The 18,915-nt window shown below is 39.4% G+C and overlaps 1 protein-coding gene across 2 annotated transcripts; it reads left to right on the forward strand.

Annotated features, from left to right (window-relative positions):
• The first annotated feature begins 376 nt into the window (after positions 1-376).
• Positions 377-9,847, forward strand: LOC106592459 (deleted in malignant brain tumors 1 protein-like). Of its 2 annotated transcripts, XM_045711955.1 has the most exons (6): positions 377-518; positions 6,109-6,138; positions 6,369-6,677; positions 8,677-8,997; positions 9,101-9,189; positions 9,317-9,846. In XM_045711955.1, the coding sequence occupies exons 1-6, from the start codon at positions 428-430 to the stop codon at positions 9,449-9,451; spliced, it is 975 nt and encodes a 324-aa protein (XP_045567911.1). In that variant the 5' UTR covers positions 377-427; the 3' UTR covers positions 9,452-9,846. The 2 variants fall into 2 exon arrangements, with proteins under 2 accessions (XP_045567911.1, XP_045567912.1); XM_045711956.1 differs by lacking the exons at positions 6,109-6,138; positions 6,369-6,677 and having other exon boundaries at positions 383-518; positions 9,317-9,847.
• Positions 9,848-18,915: the final 9,068 nt, after the last annotated feature.

Consider the following 18,915-nt stretch of genomic DNA (forward strand, 5'->3'; position numbering starts at 1 on the left):
GCTGTACGCCCAGACTTATCACTAAGTCACACAAGACAAGTTTGTATCAGTGAAAAAACACTAGCATTTAACAACAAACAATTATTTAAGTAAAAAACATAATAGCATGTCTAATTTGTAATTTACTACCACACCTATTGAGTTGACTTGGGTAACAGACCTCTAGCTTCTACACCACAGAAAGTTAGAGGTGACTTTCCCAAGTCAAGCACTGACAATTAGGTAAGATATTATAGGACACACTATGTGTAACTGCTGCTCTGTCAGCAGTTTCCTGTGGAGTTTTTCTAATGTCAATGTTTCCTGTAGGTAGGTGGGTTTAACTGATCTGATTTGCTTAGCAGTTTGCCACATCATTGAAGTAAGGAAGTAATGAGTTAGAAGTCATATAGCCTAGCAGTATTTCTCACTCTTCAGTCCTCTCTTCATGACAGTAGACCGGTTTCGCTCAGTGGAACCCCAGTTAGAGACAGATATGATACCTGCAGTGATATTGATGATCCTGTTCTGGTGTACAGGTAGGATGCTGTTATACTGATATCCACTTGTGACAGTTACTGAGATATGTTTTGATATATTACCATTTGCAGGACTAGTAAAAGAACATGCAACTGGAAGCAGACAGTAAAAATCTGTCTCAAAGCAGGACAATTATATGATCACCTGTAAATGTACTTTATTGTAGCGTAACTGTCCATCTGGGGACAGGCACTAATGTCAGTTAACCTCTCTAGGCTAGGCGGGACGAATTCGTTCCACCTACGTAACAGCCACTGCTATCCTGTGGCGCGATTTTCAAAACCTTAAAAATCCTATTACTTCAATTTCTCAAACATATGACTATTTTACAGCAATTTAAAGACAAGACTCTCGTTAATCTAACCACACTGTCCGATTTCAAAAAGGCTTTACAACGAAAGCAAAACATTAGATTATGTCAGCAGAGTACCAAGCCAGAAATAATCAGACACCCATTTTTCAAGCCAGCATATAATGTCACCAAAACCCAGAAGACAGCTAAATGCAGCACTCACCTTTGATGATCTTCATCAGATGACAACCCTAGGACATTATGTTATACAATACATGCATGTTTTGTTCAATCAAGTTTATATTTATATCAAAAACCAGCTTTTTACATTAGCATGTGACGTTCAGAACTAGCATACCCCCGCAAACTTCCGGGAATTCGCTAACATTTTACTAAATTACTCACGATAAACGTTCACAAAAAGCATAACAATTATTTTAAGAATTATAGATACAGACCTCCTCTATGCACTCGATATGTCCGATTTTAAAATAGCTTTTTGGTGAAAGCACATTTTGCAATATTCTAAGTACATAGCCCAGGCATCACGGGCTCGCTATTTAGACACCCGGCAAGTTTAGCACTCACCATAATCATATTTACTATTATAAAAGTTTGATTACCTTTTGTTGTCTTCGTCAGAATACACACCCAGGACTGCTACTTCAATAACAAATGTTGGTTTGGTCCAAAATAATCCATCGTTATATCCGAATAGCGGCGTTTTGTTCGATGCGTTCCAGACACTATCCGAAATAGTAAAGAAGTGTCGCGCGCATGGCGCAATTCGTGACAATAAAATTCTAAGTATTCCATTACCGTACTTCGAAGCATGTCAACCGCTGTTTAAAATCAATTTTTACGACATTTTTCTTGTAGAAAGCGATAATATTCCGACAGGGAATCTCCTTTTCGGCAAACAGAGGAAAAAATCCCAAAGGCGGGGGCGGTCGGGGTCACGCGCATAAGCCAGTGTCCCTTGATCGGCCACTTGAGAAAGGCGATAATGTGTTTCAGCCTGGGGCTGGAATGACGACATTCTGTTTTTTCCCGGGCTCTGAGAGCCTATGGAAGACGTGGGAAGTGTCACGTTAGAGCAGAGATCCTTAGTAAATGATAGAGATGGAAAACAAGTTCAAGAAATGGTCAGACAGGCCACTTCCTGTAAAGGAATCTCTCAGGTTTTGACCTGCCATTTGAGTTCTGTTATACTCACAGACACCATTCAAACAGTTTTAGAAAATTTAGGGTGTTTTCTATCCATATGTAATAAGTATATGCATATTCTAGTTACTGGGTAGGAGTGGTAACCAGATTAAATCGGGTATGTTTTTTATCCAGCCGTGTCAATACTGCCCCCTAGCCCTAACAGTTCTGAACGTCACATGCTAATGTAAAAAGCAGTTTTTTGATATAAATATGAACTTGATTGAACAAAACATGCATGTATTGTATAACATAATGTCCTAGGTGTGTCATCTGATGAAGATCATCAAAGGTTAGTGCTGCATTTAGCTGTCTTCTGGGTTTTTGTGACATTATATGCTAGCTTGAAAAATGGGTGTCTGATTATTTCTGGCTTGGTACTCTGCTGACATAATCTAATGTTTTGCTTTCGCTGTAAAGCCTTTTTGAAATCGGACAGTGTGGTTAGATAAAGGATAGTCTTGTCTTTAAAATGCTGTGAAATAGTCATATGTTTGAAAAATTGAAGTTTTTGTATTTTTGAGGAATTTGTAATTCGCGCCACGCCTATCATTGGATATTGGAGCAGGTGTTCCGCTAGCGGAACGTCTAGATGTAAGAGGTTAACCTGTTAGGGCTAGGGGGCAGTATTGACACGGCTGGATAAAAAACTTACCCGATTTAATCTGGTTACTACTCCTGCCCAGTAACTAGAATATGCATATAATTATTGGCTTTGGATAGAAAACACCCTAAAGATTCTAAAACTGTTTGAATGGTGTCTGTGAGTATAACAGAACTCATATGGCAGGCAAAAACCTGAGAAGATTTCATGCAGGAAGTGGCCTGTCTGACAAGGTGTCATTCTTCTTGTCTCTGTTTATTGAAGAGTGAGGATCTTAGCTGTACCGTGACACTTCCTACGGCTGCCATAGGCTCTCAGAAGGCGGCAAAATGCTGAATCGTGGCTTTGCAGGCTCTGGCTGAAACAAAGTAGCGCGTTTGGGTAGTGGCTGGTTACAGTACTGTGAGACTCAGGTTCGTGCCCGCGTCGACCGAAAGCTTTGTTTTCTTTCCTCTGTTTAGCTAAATGGACATTCCCGGTCGGAATATTATCGCTTTTTTACGAGAAAAATGGCATAAAAATGGATTTTAAACAGCGGTTGACATGCTTCAAGTACGGTAATGGAATATTTAGATTTTTTTGTCACGAATTGCGCCATGCGCGCGACCCTGATTTACCATTTCGGATAGTTTCTGGAACGCATCGAACAAAACGCCGCTATTCAGATATAACGATGGATTATTTTGGACCATACCAACATTTGTTATTGAAGTAGCAGTCCTGGGAGTGCATTCTGACGAAGACAACAAAAGGTAATCAAACTTTTGTAATAGTAAATCTGATATTGGTGAGTGCTAAACTTGCCGGGTGTCTAAATAGCTAGCCCGTGATGGCTGGGCTATGTACTTAGAATATTGCAAAATGTGCTTTCACCAAAAAGCTATTTTAAAATCGGACATATCGAGTGCATAGAGGAGTTCTGTATCTATAATTCTTAAAATAATTGTTATGCTTTTTGTGAACGTTTATCGTGAGTAATTTAGTAAATTGTTAGTGAATTCGCCGGAAGTTTGCGGGGGGTATGCTAGTTCTGAACGTCACATGCTAATGTAAAAAGCTGTTTTTTGATATAAATATGAACTTGATTGAACAAAACATGCATGTATTGTATAACATAATGTCCTAGGACTGTCATCTGATGAAGATCATCAAAGGTTAGTGCTGCATTTAGCTGTGGTTTTGGTTTTTTGACATTATATGCTAGCTTAAAAAATGGGTGTCTGATTATTTCTGTCTGGGTACTCTGCTGACATAATCTAATGTTTTGCTTTCGTTGTAAAGCCTTTTTGAAATCGGACAGTGTGGTTAGATAAAGGAGAGTCTTGTCTTTAAAATGCTGTAAAATAGTCATATGTTTGAAAAATTGAAGTTTTCGGATTTTCGAGGAATTTGTATTTCGCGCCACGCCCATCATTGGATATTGGAGCAGGTGTTCCGCTAGCGGAACGTCTAGATGTAAGAGGTTAAGCCCTAGACCATTATTCCTCCTCCACCAAACTTTACAGTTGGCTCTACGCATTGTGGCAGGTAGCGTTCTCCTGGCATTCGCCAAACCCAGATTTTTCCTTGGTCTTCCAGATGGTGAAGCATGATTCATCGCTCAAGAAAACATGTTTTCATTGCTCCAGAGAACATGTTTTCATTGCTCCAGACAACGTGTTTTCATCGCTCCAGAGAATGTGTTTTCATCGCTCCAGAGAACATGTTTTCATCGCTCCAGAAAATGTGTTTTCATCGCTCCAGAGAACGTGTTTTCATCGCTCCAGAGAACGTGTTTTCATCGCTCCAGAGAACGTGTTTTCATCGCTCCAGACAATGTGTTTTCATCGCTCCAGAGAACGTGTTTTCATCGCTCCAGAGAACGTGTTTTCATCGCTCCAGAGAACGTGTTTTCATCGTTCCAGAGAACGTGTTTTCATCGCTCCAGAGAACGTGTTTTCATCGCTCCAGAGAACGTGTTTTCATCGCTCCAGAGAACGTGTTTTCATTGCTCCAGAGAACGTGTTTTCATCGCTCCAGAGAACGTGTTTTCATCGCTCCAGACAATGTGTTTTCATCGCTCCAGAGAACGTGTTTTCATCGCTCTAGAGAACGTGTTTTCATCGCTCCAGAGAACGTGTTTTCATCGCTCCAGACAATGTGTTTTCATCGCTCCAGAGAACGTGTTTTCATCGCTCCAGAGAACGTGTTTTCATCGCTCCAGAGAACGTGTTTTCATCGTTCCAGAGAACGTGTTTTCATCGCTCCAGAGAACGTGTTTTCATCGCTCCAGAGAACGTGTTTTCATCGCTCCAAACAACGTGTTTTCATCGCTCCAGAGAACGTGTTTTCATCGCTCCAGAGAACGTGTTTTCATCGCTCCAGACAATGTGTTTTCATCGCTCCAGAGAACGTGTTTTCATCGCTCCAGAGAACGTGTTTTCATCACTCCAGAGAACGTGTTTTCTCCAGAGTCCAATGGAGGCGAGCTTTACATCTCTCCAGATGACCCTTAGCGTTGTGCATGGTGAACTTAGGCTTGTGTGTGGCTGCTTGGCTATAGAAATCCATTTCATGAAGCTCTCAACGAACAGTTCACGTGCTGACGTTGAATCCAGAGGCCGTTTGGAAATTGGTAGTGAGACGATTTTTATGCTCTATGTTGCTCCTAGACGTCTCCTCTTCACAATAACAGCATTTACAGTTGACCTGGGCAGCTCTAGCAGGGCAGACATTTGACCATCTGACTTGGAAATGTGGCATCCTATCACTGTGCCATGTTGAAAGTCACTGAACTCTTCATTAAGGCCATTCTACTGCCAATGTTTGTCTATGGAGATTGCATGGCTGAGTGCTTGATTTATACATCTGTCAGGAAGGGCTGTGGCTGAAATAGAATCCACTAATTTGAAGGGGTGTCCACATACTTTTGTATATATAGTGTATGTACACATGGGTGTTGTTGCACCATACCAACGATAAGCCTGTCTTTCCCATCACATCATGAAAGGTCATGTTGATGTTCATTTAACCTCTGTCTCTGTCACGTCCTGACCAGTAAAGGGGGTTATTTGGTGTTGTAGTTTGGTCAGGGAGTGGCAGGGGGTGTATGTTTAGTGTGTTTCAGGATTTTTGGGGTAATGTTCTATGTTAGTATATTTCTATGTTTAGTCTAGCTTGTCTATTTCTATGTTTAGTTAATTGGGTTGACCTTCAATTGGAAGCAGCTGCTCCTCATTGCTTCTAATTTAAGGTCCTATTTATAGGGGTATTTTTTTTTCCATGGGATTTGTGGGTAGTTGTTTCCTGTTTTGTGTTTGTTGCACCTGACAGGACAGGTTTTCGTCGGTGTTTGTTATTTTGTTTAGTGTTCACATTTCTTCTAATAAAAAAGATGATGAGTATACACATTCCCGCTGCGTTTTGGTCCACTCCAGTCGACGAACGTGACAGTCCCTCTCTTCCTCTGACTCCTCCCTTTCTCCTCTGTCTCTCTCTTTCTCCTCAGATCTCCAGGCTCAAAGCGTCAGTCCACCAGGTAGGTAGAGTATAAATCTTCAGTGATTATAGCAGTTCAATATTAGTCAACTTTATTATCCCACATGGAGAAATGCATGTGTCCATACAAACCATTCTAAACCCAATAACAAGTACTGTTTTATGGAACTACTAATACTTGTCAACCACAAAGCACTACTGCTGTTAGAATAACAGAATCACTGTCATCATTTGTCCTCACCACTGTGTTTTCCTCTCTGCTGTTTACAGCTGAACTCTCAGTCAGACTGGTGAATGGGACCACTTCCTGTTCTGGGACAGTGGAAGTCTTCAATGAAGGAGAGTGGTCAGGTCTATGTACTAGGTGGTGGAGCATGAGAGAGGTTAAGGTTGTGTGTAGAGAGCTGGACTGTGGAAACCCTGTATCTGAATCTAGAGGACCTCTGGTTGAAGATGGAAGAGGAGTCAGACTATTTAGTAGTTGCTATGGAAATGAGTCTTCTATTAGACAGTGTGACATCATAGAAGTAAGACCTGGTGTCTGTATTGGTGGATATTATCATCATGTGACCTGTTCAGGTAAGAGACTGGTCATATTGACAGATTTATTTATACATTTTACAATATTACCGTGTATCATGTTTTATGTATTTTTTATTTCATTTAAATAGAGGGAGAGATGTCAGATGTATTTAAACATTATATTTGTGTTTGTCATATTGGTTTATGGGAGATGTTCATGGGCAGATCATTGTAGTTCAGATGGTACTGAAGTGAAGCTGCCTGATGGATGTCCAGCTGTTTATTTTCTATAAAGTGAAGTGAACTTATTCCTGTCTCCTGCCTGCATTATTCCAACCCTATCCTGAGTGACTAAGAACCCATTTCTACCTCTTACAGTATCAAACATAGCAAACTACAATCTTTTATCCAACATATTTGTGTTTAGTCCTTGACAGTGTCATCACCAAAACTGATTGAATGTTGTGGTGTAAATTATATTCAGTAATGAGAAGAGACCAATCACCAGTCAGGATATTACTTTATTCGCAACTTACAACATCCATTCATTACTGAATTAATTAATGAAGCTTGTCGACGACCCACCCGTAGGTGATTCGTTGAGAAGCCCAATGAATGGACTTGAGCCACAGCATTTTATAGCAAAGTCCATCCTCTTGGATGTTCATGAAAAACAACACAAGGTTAAGATTTGTATAAAAGGTTGCATCAGCTGCAGTAGTGTGTAGACAGCTGGGTTGTGGCTCCACTGTCTCAGTTCTACCTGGAAACACCACTAGAGTGTTTAGAGTTCTCTGTTATGGGTCTGAGACTGCACTGAGGGAGTGTGGGAGAAGATATGATATCTGTCCTGGACTCAGTGATCTGTTCAGGTAATAAGATACACTATGTGACCAAAAATAAGTGGGCTTTAGTGGATTCGGCTATTTCAGCCACACCCATTGCTGACAGGTGTATAAAATCAAGCAAACAGCCATGCAATCTCCATAGACAAACATTGGCAGTAGAATGGCCTTACTGAAGATCTCAGATACTTTCAACGTGGCAAGTCCAGGAGCAACAACAGCTCAGCCGCGAAGTGGTAGACAACTGTAACGGCTGTCGGGAGAGAGAGTTGACCAAGGTGCAGCGGAGTTAGTGTTCATCTTGAATTTTAATTACAACGAAGAGAACACTACAAAAATAACAAATACACGACAGTAGAACAGTGCTGTTGGAAATTACTCTAAACAGAAACAATTACCCACAAAACCCCAACAGAAAAAACAGGCACTTATGTGTGACTCCCAATCAGCAACAACACTCTACAGCTGTGCCTGATTGGAAGCCACATGGCCAAAATCAATGAAACAAACCAACATAGAAAAATGCACATAGAACGCCCTCCCAATGTAACACCCTGGCCTAACCAAAATAAAGAACAAAAACCCCTCTCTATGGCCAGGGTGTTACAACAACACAAGCTCACAGAACTGACCACCAAGTGCTGAACCACGAAGGCCGTAAAAATGATCCTCTGTTGTAAAACTCACTGCTGAGATCCACATACTTTAGTCCATGTATTATATCTCCTTCCTGGACTCATAGTTATCTGCTCAGGAAATATCAACATATTATAATTATATTCAACTGATTTCCTTCATTCATACAACTTCCTCTGCACCTCTCATGATGACTGTTTAGCTTGTCAGTCTGCTTTACTAAATAGATCACTCAGTCAAGTAGGAATCAAATACAACTTAAATATCCCAGAATGCTTTTGTATGTGAGTGTTATCTCAGTGAACGTCTCTACTCACTACCACTGTCACATGTCATGTTATTGTCATATCTAAATGAGGAAAGTAGTTGAGGAGCTACGTTTTCTTTTTCTCTCCTCTTGTTCCAGATGTCCTGCTTAAGCCTGATATCAACATATGTTGTCTCAGTGACTGTAGGCCCACTACTCATGTTGCCCTGTGAGGGAGGGTGGCCAGCACTGTTACATGCTGATGTTATTGTCATATCTATAGGAAACTAGTTGAAGAGGTGTTTCTTGTTCTCTTTTATTGTTACAGATCTCCTGGTCCAGCCTGATATCTCCCTGACTGACTCAATGGGAGGGGTCTCCAGGGGCCACCAGGGGCCCGAGATGTTCAGGGGCTACAGCTTCACCATCACCTGCTCCACTCAGCCACAGTACCCAGGAGGCTCCTTCCTCCTCACGTTCACCGGCTCCAACAGAACCCAGACCCATCCAGCTGTCAATCACTCTGCTGCCTTCCTCTTCCCTGCTGCAGATGACTCCCACCAAGGGAACTACAGATGTGTTTATGAAAATTATGTTTTCTCTCATAACTTCTCCTCTGAGAGTGAGCTCCTCTCCCTCACCATCACAGGTAACTGAACATGAACCAGACTTATAACTTTGTCATTGACAGATTTCCCACAGATCTATGTGATGATGATCAGTCCCCTCATCAAAGGTGTTTCTGTTTGCAGCCTCTCCTCTGCCAGCCTTCATCATCAGACACGTTGTAGTGCTGCTGATCCTACTGACAGCCATCACCACCTTATACCTGTACTACAAGGTAAAGACATTTACTCAGACGTTACAGGTCATTTAAACTAGAGGGAGAAGGTGAGGGGTAGAGGGAGGGAGAGAGAATGGAGATACTAGAGAGTAAATGTCTGACTGTTGGTGCTGTGTCTCCCTAGCCCACCAGGAGGCAGAAGAGAGTGAACAGGGTGAGCAGCATGGATCTTTATGCCAATGCCATGGAGATGGTCTCTCTGAGCTCCAGAGCTGAAGCTGGACCGGGAGAGGAGAGAGCAGCCCAGGGGACGGAGTAGGAGTAGAATGAAGCTGACCCTACATGCTGATCTTAGGTCAGTTTTGTGTTTTAAATGGATGGTCAGCAGTGGACTGGTGTTTAAAATGTGGTGACAAACCTGAAGTGGTTCTAATTTTAATAACAAGTTCAGAATTAATTTATCTTTAAAGAACCTTGGAAGAAATCTAAAAGGAGTGACTGCAACCACCATTAACTTTTTTAAGTTAGATGTTTACCACGAGGGTAACGTGGCCTTTGGGTAACATGAGGTTCTGGGTAACATGAGGTTCTGGGTAACATGAGGTTCTGGGTAACATGGGGTTCTGGATAACATTGGTTTGGGATAATATGGGGTTTGGGATAATATGGGGTTTAGGGTAACATGGGGTTTTGGTAACATGGGGTTTTGGTAACATGGGGTTTTGGTAACATGGGGTTCTGGGTAACATGGGGTTCTAGGTAACATGGGGTTTCGGTAACATGGGGTTCTGGGTAACATGGGGTTCTGGGTAACATGGGGTTTTGGTAACATGGGGTTTTGGTAACATGGGGTTTTGGTGACATGGGGTTCTGGGTAACATGGGGTTCTGGGTAACATGGGGTTCTGGGTAACATGGGGTTTTGATTATTTTAAGAGAGTACCTCAATTACGTCTGTTTTGTGTTTCAGAATGTATTGCTTTTTGCTTTTGTCTTCATGTTTTTATCTTATTTAGTGTCTTAGATTCTTTATCTTATTTAGTGTCTCTTAGATTCTTTATCTTATTTAGTGTCTCTTAGATTCTTTATCTTATTTAGTGTCTCTTAGATTCTTTATCTTATTTAGTGTCTCTTAGATTCTTTATCTTATTTAGTGTCTCTTAGATTCTTTATCTTATTTAGTGTCTCTTAGATTCTTTCTTATTTAGTGTCTCTTAGATTCTTCATCTTATTTAGTGTCTCTTAGATTCTTCATCTTATTTAGTGTCTCTTAGATTCTTTATCTTATTTAGTGTCTTAGATTCTTTATCTTATTTAGTGTCTCTTAGATTCTTTATCTTATTTAGTGTCTTAGATTCTTTATCTTATTTAGTGTCTCTTAGATTCTTTATCTTATTTAGTATCTCTTAGATTCTTTATCTTATTTAGTGTCTCTTAGATTCTTTATCTTATTTAGTATCTCTTAGATTCTTTATCTTATTTAGTGTCTCTTAGATTCTTTATCTTATTTAGTGTCTCTTAGATTCTTTATCTTATTTAGTGTCTTAGATTCTTTATCTTATTTAGTGTCTCTTAGATTCTTTATCTTATTTAGTGTCTCTTAGATTCTTTATCTTATTTAGTGTCTCTTAGATTCTTTATCTTATTTAGTGTCTCTTAGATTCTTTATCTTATTTAGTGTCTCTTAGATTCTTCATCTTATTTAGTGTCTCTTAGATTCTTCATCTTATTTAGTGTCTCTTAGATTCTTTATCTTATTTAGTGTCTTAGATTCTTTATCTTATTTAGTGTCTCTTAGATTCTTTATCTTATTTAGTGTCTTAGATTATTTATCTTATTTAGTGTCTCTTAGATTCTTTATCTTATTTAGTATCTCTTAGATTCTTTATCTTATTTAGTGTCTCTTAGATTCTTTATCTTATTTAGTGTCTCTTAGATTCTTTATCTTATTTAGTGTCTTAGATTCTTTATCTTATTTAGTGTCTCTTAGATTCTTTATCTTATTTAGTGTCTCTTAGATTCTTTATCTTATTTAGTGTCTCTTAGATTCTTTATCTTATTTAGTGTCTCTTAGATTCTTTATCTTATTTAGTGTCTCTTAGATTCTTTATCTTATTTAGTGTCTTAGATTCTTTATCTTATTTAGTGTCTCTTAGATTCTTTATCTTATTTAGTGTCTTAGATTCTTTATCTTATTTAGTGTCTCTTAGATTCTTTATCTTATTTAGTATCTCTTAGATTCTTTATCTTATTTAGTGTCTCTTAGATTCTTTATCTTATTTAGTGTCTCTTAGATTCTTTATCTTATTTAGTGTCTCTTAGATTCTTTATCTTATTTAGTGTCTCTTAGATTCTTTATCTTATTTAGTGTCTCTTAGATTCTTTATCTTATTTAGTGTCTCTTAGATTCTTTATCTTATTTAGTGTCTCTTAGATTCTTTATCTTATTTAGTGTCTCTTAGATTCTTTATCTTATTTAGTGTCTCTTAGATTCTTTATCTTATTTAGTGTCTCTTAGATTCTTTATCTTATTTAGTGTCTCTTAGATTCTTTATCTTGAAGTGTTTCCATTATTCGTCCATGTATTATTATAATCATCTGGTCATTCTTTGTATTATGAAACATTTTTCTCAAGTCATTTTTGTTTGTTGTTGGGGTTTACCTTATGATATTGATTATGATGTAGATTATTTGTGTTAGTAGTATATTGATAATTGATTATGATGTAGATTATTGTTATGATGTTGTTAGTAGTATATATATGATGTTATTGATTATAAATGTTATGATATTGATTATTGATTATGATGTAGATTATTGCTATGATGTTTCTCTCTAAACTGCCATGTAATCAACTGAATGCTTTTAATAAAATTACAGGCTGTCAGTCTTGTGTGATTTAATTATTAGACAGACTACAACATACAGTATGAATTAACTGAGATCAGTCTTGTGTGATTCCCCTCTTGGACAGACTACAACATACAGTATGAATTAACAGAGATCAGTCTTGTGTGATTCCCCTCTTGGACAGACTACAACATACAGTATGAATTAACTGAGATCAGTCTTGTGGGATTCCCCTCTTGGACAGACTACAACATACAGTATGAATTAACTGAGATCAGTCTTGTGTGATTCTCCTCTTGGGCAGACTACAACATACAGTATGAATTAACTGAGATCAGTCTTGTGTGATTCCCCTCTTGGACAGACTACAACATACAGTATGAATTAACTGAGATCAGTCTTGTGTGATTCTCCTCTTGGACAGACTACAACATACAGTATGAATTAACTGAGATCAGTCTTGTGTGATTCCCCTCTTGGACAGACTACAACATACAGTATGAATTAACTGAGATCAGTCTTGTGTGATTCTCCTCTTGGACAGACTACAACATACAGTATGAATTAACTGAGATCAGTCTTGTGTGATTCCCCTCTTGGACAGACTACAACATACAGTATGAATTAACTGGTCATACATTTGGCAGGAGGTTAGGAAGTGCATCTCAGTTTCCACCTCAGTTTGTGGGCTGTATGCACATAGCCTGTCTTCTCTTGACAGCCAGGTACCCACCTGTATATAGTTTTGCTATTGTTATTTTACTGCTGCTCTTTAATTACTTGTTACTTTTAACTGCATTGTTGGTTAGGGGCTCGTAACTAATACATTTTGATTTCAGGTCTGCCTACGGCGGCCTTTCTCAATAGCAAGACTTGCGTTTTGGTCAGTCACAGTGGTCAGGTATTCTGCCACTGTGTACTCTCTGTTTAGGGCTAAATAACATTCTAGTTTGCTCTTTTTGTTAATTCTTTCCAATATGTCAAGTAATTATCTTTTTGTTTTCTCATGATTTGGTTGGGTATAATATGTTTGCTGTCCTGGGGCTCTGTGGGGTCTGTTTGTGTTTGTGAACAGAGCTTTAGGTCGTGCTTGCGTAGGTGACTCGTCTGTCTCTCTCTTTCTGTTTGTCTTTCTCTCTCTCACACACACAGATGAGGGGCTAATAATATCACCTGCTAATTCAAACAGTGAGAAACTACAAATAAATAGAAAGAGAGAAGAGAAGACATCAATGTAGTTATTTATCCTCCACATAGACTGATGTATTGTTGTCCTGGTGGTGTGTGTGTGTGTGTGTGTGTGTGTGTGTGTGTGTGTGTGTGTGTGTGTGTGTGTGTGTGTGTGTGTGTGTGTGTGTGTGTGGTGATAGGTGGGTTTGCTGTGAGTGTAAATGCAGAGCCAACTACTCCATGTCTGGTCAGGATCCAGAAGTCACCCACCAACCCTGGAGAGATACAGTCACCCACCAACCCTGGAGGGATTCAGGCTTTGCAGGATTTTGTTCCAGACCACCACTGAAACACCTGAAGTAAAATTGGCTCATCATAAAACATTTGATATATTGGTTGAAATGGTGCGTGGCTGGGGAAACGTCTGCATACCTGGGCTGTGCCCCAATAACATCTCCTTCCTCCCAAAGTGTGCACTTGCTCACCTCCCTTCATGGACATGATTTTACAATAATTGATTAGTATGGAAACTCATGCTATAACCTACGCCTTCACCAATCTAATGCTTGTACACGTCATGGGGAGTAGTGAACGATTGCACAGTTCAGGAAGCAGTAAATACTTTTGGCCCAGGCCGGAGGATCTCCACATTGACCACCTGGCAAAGGGAGCCTATAAATTCTGTGGTGCTCTATTCTGGAATATTAACTGGCGTTTGTCGCCCTTGTGGAAATAACCTCTTTTTGATCTCACTCTATATAGAGATCTCTGCAGTTTGTACCTCGCAGCACACCGTACAAATATTCTAGGTTAAAAACCTATATTACCGTTCTGCTAGCAGCAGGGTAATATGCTGGCGCACGACCTCAGATTATTTTCTTCTAAATAAGAGTCCCCCTGCAAAGACAAGCTCAACTTTGAATTATTTTAGCACAGTAGTGCAGTACTGTTTTTCACAGCATTGCAACCACTTTAGAAACAAATAAATGGATAATTTGACGTATTTTAATATTGTATATATATACAAGCATTTCTTTAGAAAGTTTCACAACTAAATACTGGTATGTTGAAAGCTGTTGTGTAGGTCAGTGTTGTAGTGGTGCCTGGAGAAGTGGGTATACAGTACTCTAAGCAAAACATTTTCCAAACGGCCCAGTGAAGGAAAGGCACCCTGTGTGAAAAGCAGGGTGCCTGCTTTTTTTCCCTTTACTGTCACGTCCTGACCAGTAAAGGGGTTATTTGTAATTAGTTTAGTCAGGACGTGACAGGGGGTGTTTGTTTTATATGGTTTTGAGTGTGTGTTTATGTAGAGGGGCGTTTGATTTATGTATTCCGGGGTGTTTGGTTTAGTTCTATGTTGTAATGTTCTATGTCTGTTCTAGGGTGTTTAATTCTGTTTAGGTATTTGGGATTGGGGCCTTCAATTGGAGGCAGCTGTGTATCGTTGCCTCTGATTGAAGGTCCTATAATTAGGAGTATGTTTGCTTTGGGAATTGTGGGAGGTTGTTCTTGGTACGACTGTTTGTTCGTTTTGTTTATTAGTCGTGTTCACAATAAAAGTTAAGATGAGCACTCAACCCGCTGCGCCTTGGTCCATTCAACAACGGTCGTGACAATGACCCCAAATGATGAATCCCATATTGGTCTTTAACAGTCAGGCCAACCCAAGCTGTACTGTTCAGTAGGATAATAGTAGACCAACCCAAGCTGTACTGTTCAGTAGGATAATAGTAGACCAACCCAAGCTGTACTGTTCAGTAGGATAATAGTAGACCAACCCAAGCTGTACTGTTCAGTAGGATAATAGTAGACCAACCCAAGCTGTACTGTTCAGTAGGATAATAGAATAACTATTATTGAAACAGAGAAACAGTCAGAAATTCACAGGTTTCAAAATGTCTCTTTTTTTTCTTCAGGTTTTTGTTCTCAAAGTCGGACTGTTTTAAACAGAAAAACAATATAATTGTATGTTCTAAGTATATAACAATGCTTAAACCACATCAGGAGACGACAATTGAGGTTTGGGAAAAATCTAAGAAATTTAGGTTTTTGAGAGTAGTTCCCCTTTAATTAAGTGTGCAGGCACCTGTAGTACAGGAACCTAGCACTATTGTTGGATTAGCAGTGTTTACGTAGTACAGGCACCTAGCACTATTGTTGGATTAGCAGTGTTTATATAGTACAGGCACCAGCACTATTGTTGGATTAGCAGTGTTTATATAGTACAGGCACCAGCACTATTGTTGGATTAGCAGTGTTTATATTGTACAGGCACCTAGCACTATTGTTGGATTAGCAGTGTTTATATTGTACAGGCACCTAGCACTATTGTTGGATTAGCAGTGTTTCTGTAGTACAGGCACCTGGTGTAACCAACTTCACACAGCCCCCCAGAAGAAAGGCACACGGACACCCACACTTCAGGTTGACTCAGTTTTTATCTGCAGTAAAATATATCAAACAGTGATGACAGGCACTGACAGGACGGTCACAGCCACACGTTCACTGGTTAGGTAGGACACAAGATATCATTTAGATAGGAGCAACAGTAGTGATACATGGTTAGGTAGGACACAAGATATCATTTAGATAGGAACAACAGTAGTGATACATGGTTAGGTAGGACACAAGATATCATTTAGAAAGGAGCAACAGTAGTGACACATGCCTTCAATGTGAAGTGATATTAATCCATAAATACAGAGCACAAGTGCAACCCTTTTTATATAAACATTTCAAGGTAGTAAGAAAATAAACATGAAGTTAATATTTCAATAAGTCACCTGCTGGTAAATCACCTGCTGGTAATAGCTGCGTGACACATTGTAGTGCAGTGACCAACGGTGCTAGTTAGCTCGTCATTAACACGGCTAGCTAAACAAGCAGAAACCTGGTTAACTTGCTGAAATAGGTCTTCAATTTATGAACGGCAAAATAAATATATACATAGCCACATTCGCCATTGACTTTAGGATATATGAACCAGTTTTCCAAAACCACTATTGTGTTATAGAGTTTTAAAGTTTTTATATACAGAGGAAGAGGACTAGAACCTGCTGTCAGAATATCTCTCTCAGCCTGAGGAGCAGGCAGACCAACTTCCCAAATAGGGGAGAACCACTCAAAACCCACTAGTTGTTCTTTCAAAGAAAATAATACAAAAATGGTAAGTCCGAAGACCGCTCGTATTATCAACCTTACTACAATGGCAGCAAATATTTTTATCAATTCAGTAACACATAATGAAAGGAAACAGAACGTAATTATATCACCCCTTTTCCTGAAGTGAATGGTTTCACCCACTACTCTCCCGGAACTGAGGCTTTGAGATGTACATTGCGCGCGAGGTTGATGGAAACTTTACATTTTCACTTTGTTACGTCTTTGGTGAGCAAAACAGCTAATAACTTAGCTAAATACTGACTTTATCCTCAATCGAGATATCTGTCCGTGGTTTCAGCTCCAACTGAAGTTAAAGGTGCATTTCAGACACACATGTTCGTGTCTATTCAGGATGTAGTGTAGTCAGACTGTCTAGCTCTAGCTAATAACACAGCATAGTAGGCTATTGGTTGACAGACAGCCGCTGATCACATCACCACCAGCCAGGGACATCACTAGACATTAATGGATGGGGGGCTAAGCCTCTTTTAGGGGGGTCTGGCATACTCCCTCCGGTCCGTTTATTGTTAGCTAGCAGTCTCAAGCCACAGAAGTAGCTAACGTGAACTTAAACGTTGCATGTACACTAGATAGTGGTAAACTGCTGAGGCCGCCCATTGTGACTCGCTTGTGGACGTGCTGGCAGCAAATGGCAGCATGTTTGATTGTACGTCAAGAATTCAGCACAGCAAGTTTGTATGAAGATCTGGTTATTAAAGGGGTACATAGTTCAATAGTAATATCCTCTAAAACGCTCTGGTGACAAACAAACTGCTGCCCTGTTTCCAATTATCCACATGGCTGGCAGAACCTATTCAACTAAGTAAATACAATACAAAAATGTTTTTTTTTTAAACTATGTATTATTAGCTAACTAGCTACTGTGCAGGCTAACACAAATGAGCTGCTAAATTAACTAGCTAGTTAGCTATCTTGCCAACGTTATATACTGTATAGATAGCTAGCCAAGTGAATTAAATATCACCAGCTACCTAACATCATATTAGCTCGGTATCTTGATGTATTTATCACTGTAAAAAACTAACTCCAAATGCATTTGTAGGTAGCTAGCTAACAGCCTTGGAGGGTGATATGATAGCAGCCCCAACTGTCAAAGTGAGAGAGTAGACTATTCTGGATAGGGCAGGTACTTTTGTGTACTTCCTGTCCCTAGAAGTGAGGATGGAGATAATAGTAACATTATATTCAGTACGGTATAATTTCACTGTAATGAAGTCTGTTTCTTGTGAGGTTTTCGGGCCTCAGATACAGAGAGCTGTGAAAGCCTGTCTACATAGGTCCCAATGAAGAGCAGTGGTTCTCGCTTTAACTACCTTCTTTTCTCAATAACAGTCTCTCTCCTTCACTTCATCCCTCTCTCCCCTTCTCCCTAAATCCTCTAGGTCATATCAGCTGTGTTGGTGAACCCCTCCTGCATCTGAACTGGCTACATAGGGGGCACAGCATGATCAGATTTGAGAGGTCACTTGGTCAGGTCAACAGGAACTATTATTAAAGAGATGCTTTACATTGAAATACAGATAGGTCAGTTTTGCATTTCACCTCCTGATTGATGTTAGAATAAAAAATAAAAACGAGGCTTAAATATGCTCTCTCTCTCTCCATCTGTCTCTCGTCTGCAGATATGTTTTGATGTGAGAGGATGCCAACCCCCAGTCTCATCATCGCCACCTCACCTGCTTTTAAGAACCTTTGGGCCGACGAGAGACACTATTGTTTAATTGTGATGAACTGAGAGAATATTTAGGTAGCGCTGTGATTCATTAATCATGTGCTGCCTTCCCTGCTCCTATGTGCTTACCTCTTTCCCTTTCTGTCTTTTACACCTCTTTCTTCCTCTGTTTTTATAATGCACAACACATCTGCATTGAAGTACAGATTGAACTTGTATTTATAACACTTGGATAAATGACCTTTTCAATAAAGCATTTCACATTCTCTACTGGTTGAAATTAAGTCTCATTTAATGAAATACTCCACCTATCCTGTGTTCATCAGATCAATGCAGATGAAGGGCATTAGATTTGAGATGAACCGGTGTGAGACTATTTACATGATGCATAGGAAGTGTAGTGTACTGTTTTTCTGTATATATGAATTACAAATCAGCCTTTAACTGTTTAAACCCTGTTTCTAGTCTGTTAGTTACAATGTGTAACCATTGATGTCCCAGGACCAAGATTGGTAAACACTGTTGAAGTGTATAATTGTAATACATACAGTTGAAGTCGGAAGTTTACATACACTTAGCTTGGAGTCATTAAAACTTGTTTTTCAACCACTCCATAATTTTCTTGTTAACAAACTATAGTTTTGGCAAGTCGTTTAGGACATCTACTTTGTGGATTACAGGTCATTTTTCCAACAGTTGTTTACAGACAGATTATTTCACTTATAATTCACTGTATCACAATTCCAGTGGGTCAAGTTTACATTCACTAAGTTGACTGTGCCTTTAAACAGCTTGGAAAATTACAGAAAATTATGTCATGGCTTTATAAGCTTATGATATGCTAATTGACATAATTTGAGTCAATTGGAGGTGTACCTGTGGATGTATTTCAAGGCCTACCTTCAAACT

The sequence above is a fragment of the Salmo salar genome, unplaced genomic scaffold (genome assembly GCF_905237065.1).
Source record: "Salmo salar unplaced genomic scaffold, Ssal_v3.1, whole genome shotgun sequence".
NCBI classification, from domain to species: domain Eukaryota; kingdom Metazoa; phylum Chordata; class Actinopteri; order Salmoniformes; family Salmonidae; genus Salmo; species Salmo salar.

Excerpts from the sequence above, each read along its gene's own strand:
- LOC106592459 (XM_045711955.1), top strand. The coding sequence starts at position 428 with ATGACAGTAGACCGGTTTCGCTCAGTGGAACCCCAGTTAGAGACAGAT. Across the intron at positions 519-6,108 it reads GATCCTGTTCTGGTGTACAG|ATCTCCAGGCTCAAAGCGTC; the intron begins GTAGGATGCTGT and ends CTTTCTCCTCAG. Across the intron at positions 8,998-9,100 it reads CCTCTCCCTCACCATCACAG|CCTCTCCTCTGCCAGCCTTC; the intron begins GTAACTGAACAT and ends TTCTGTTTGCAG.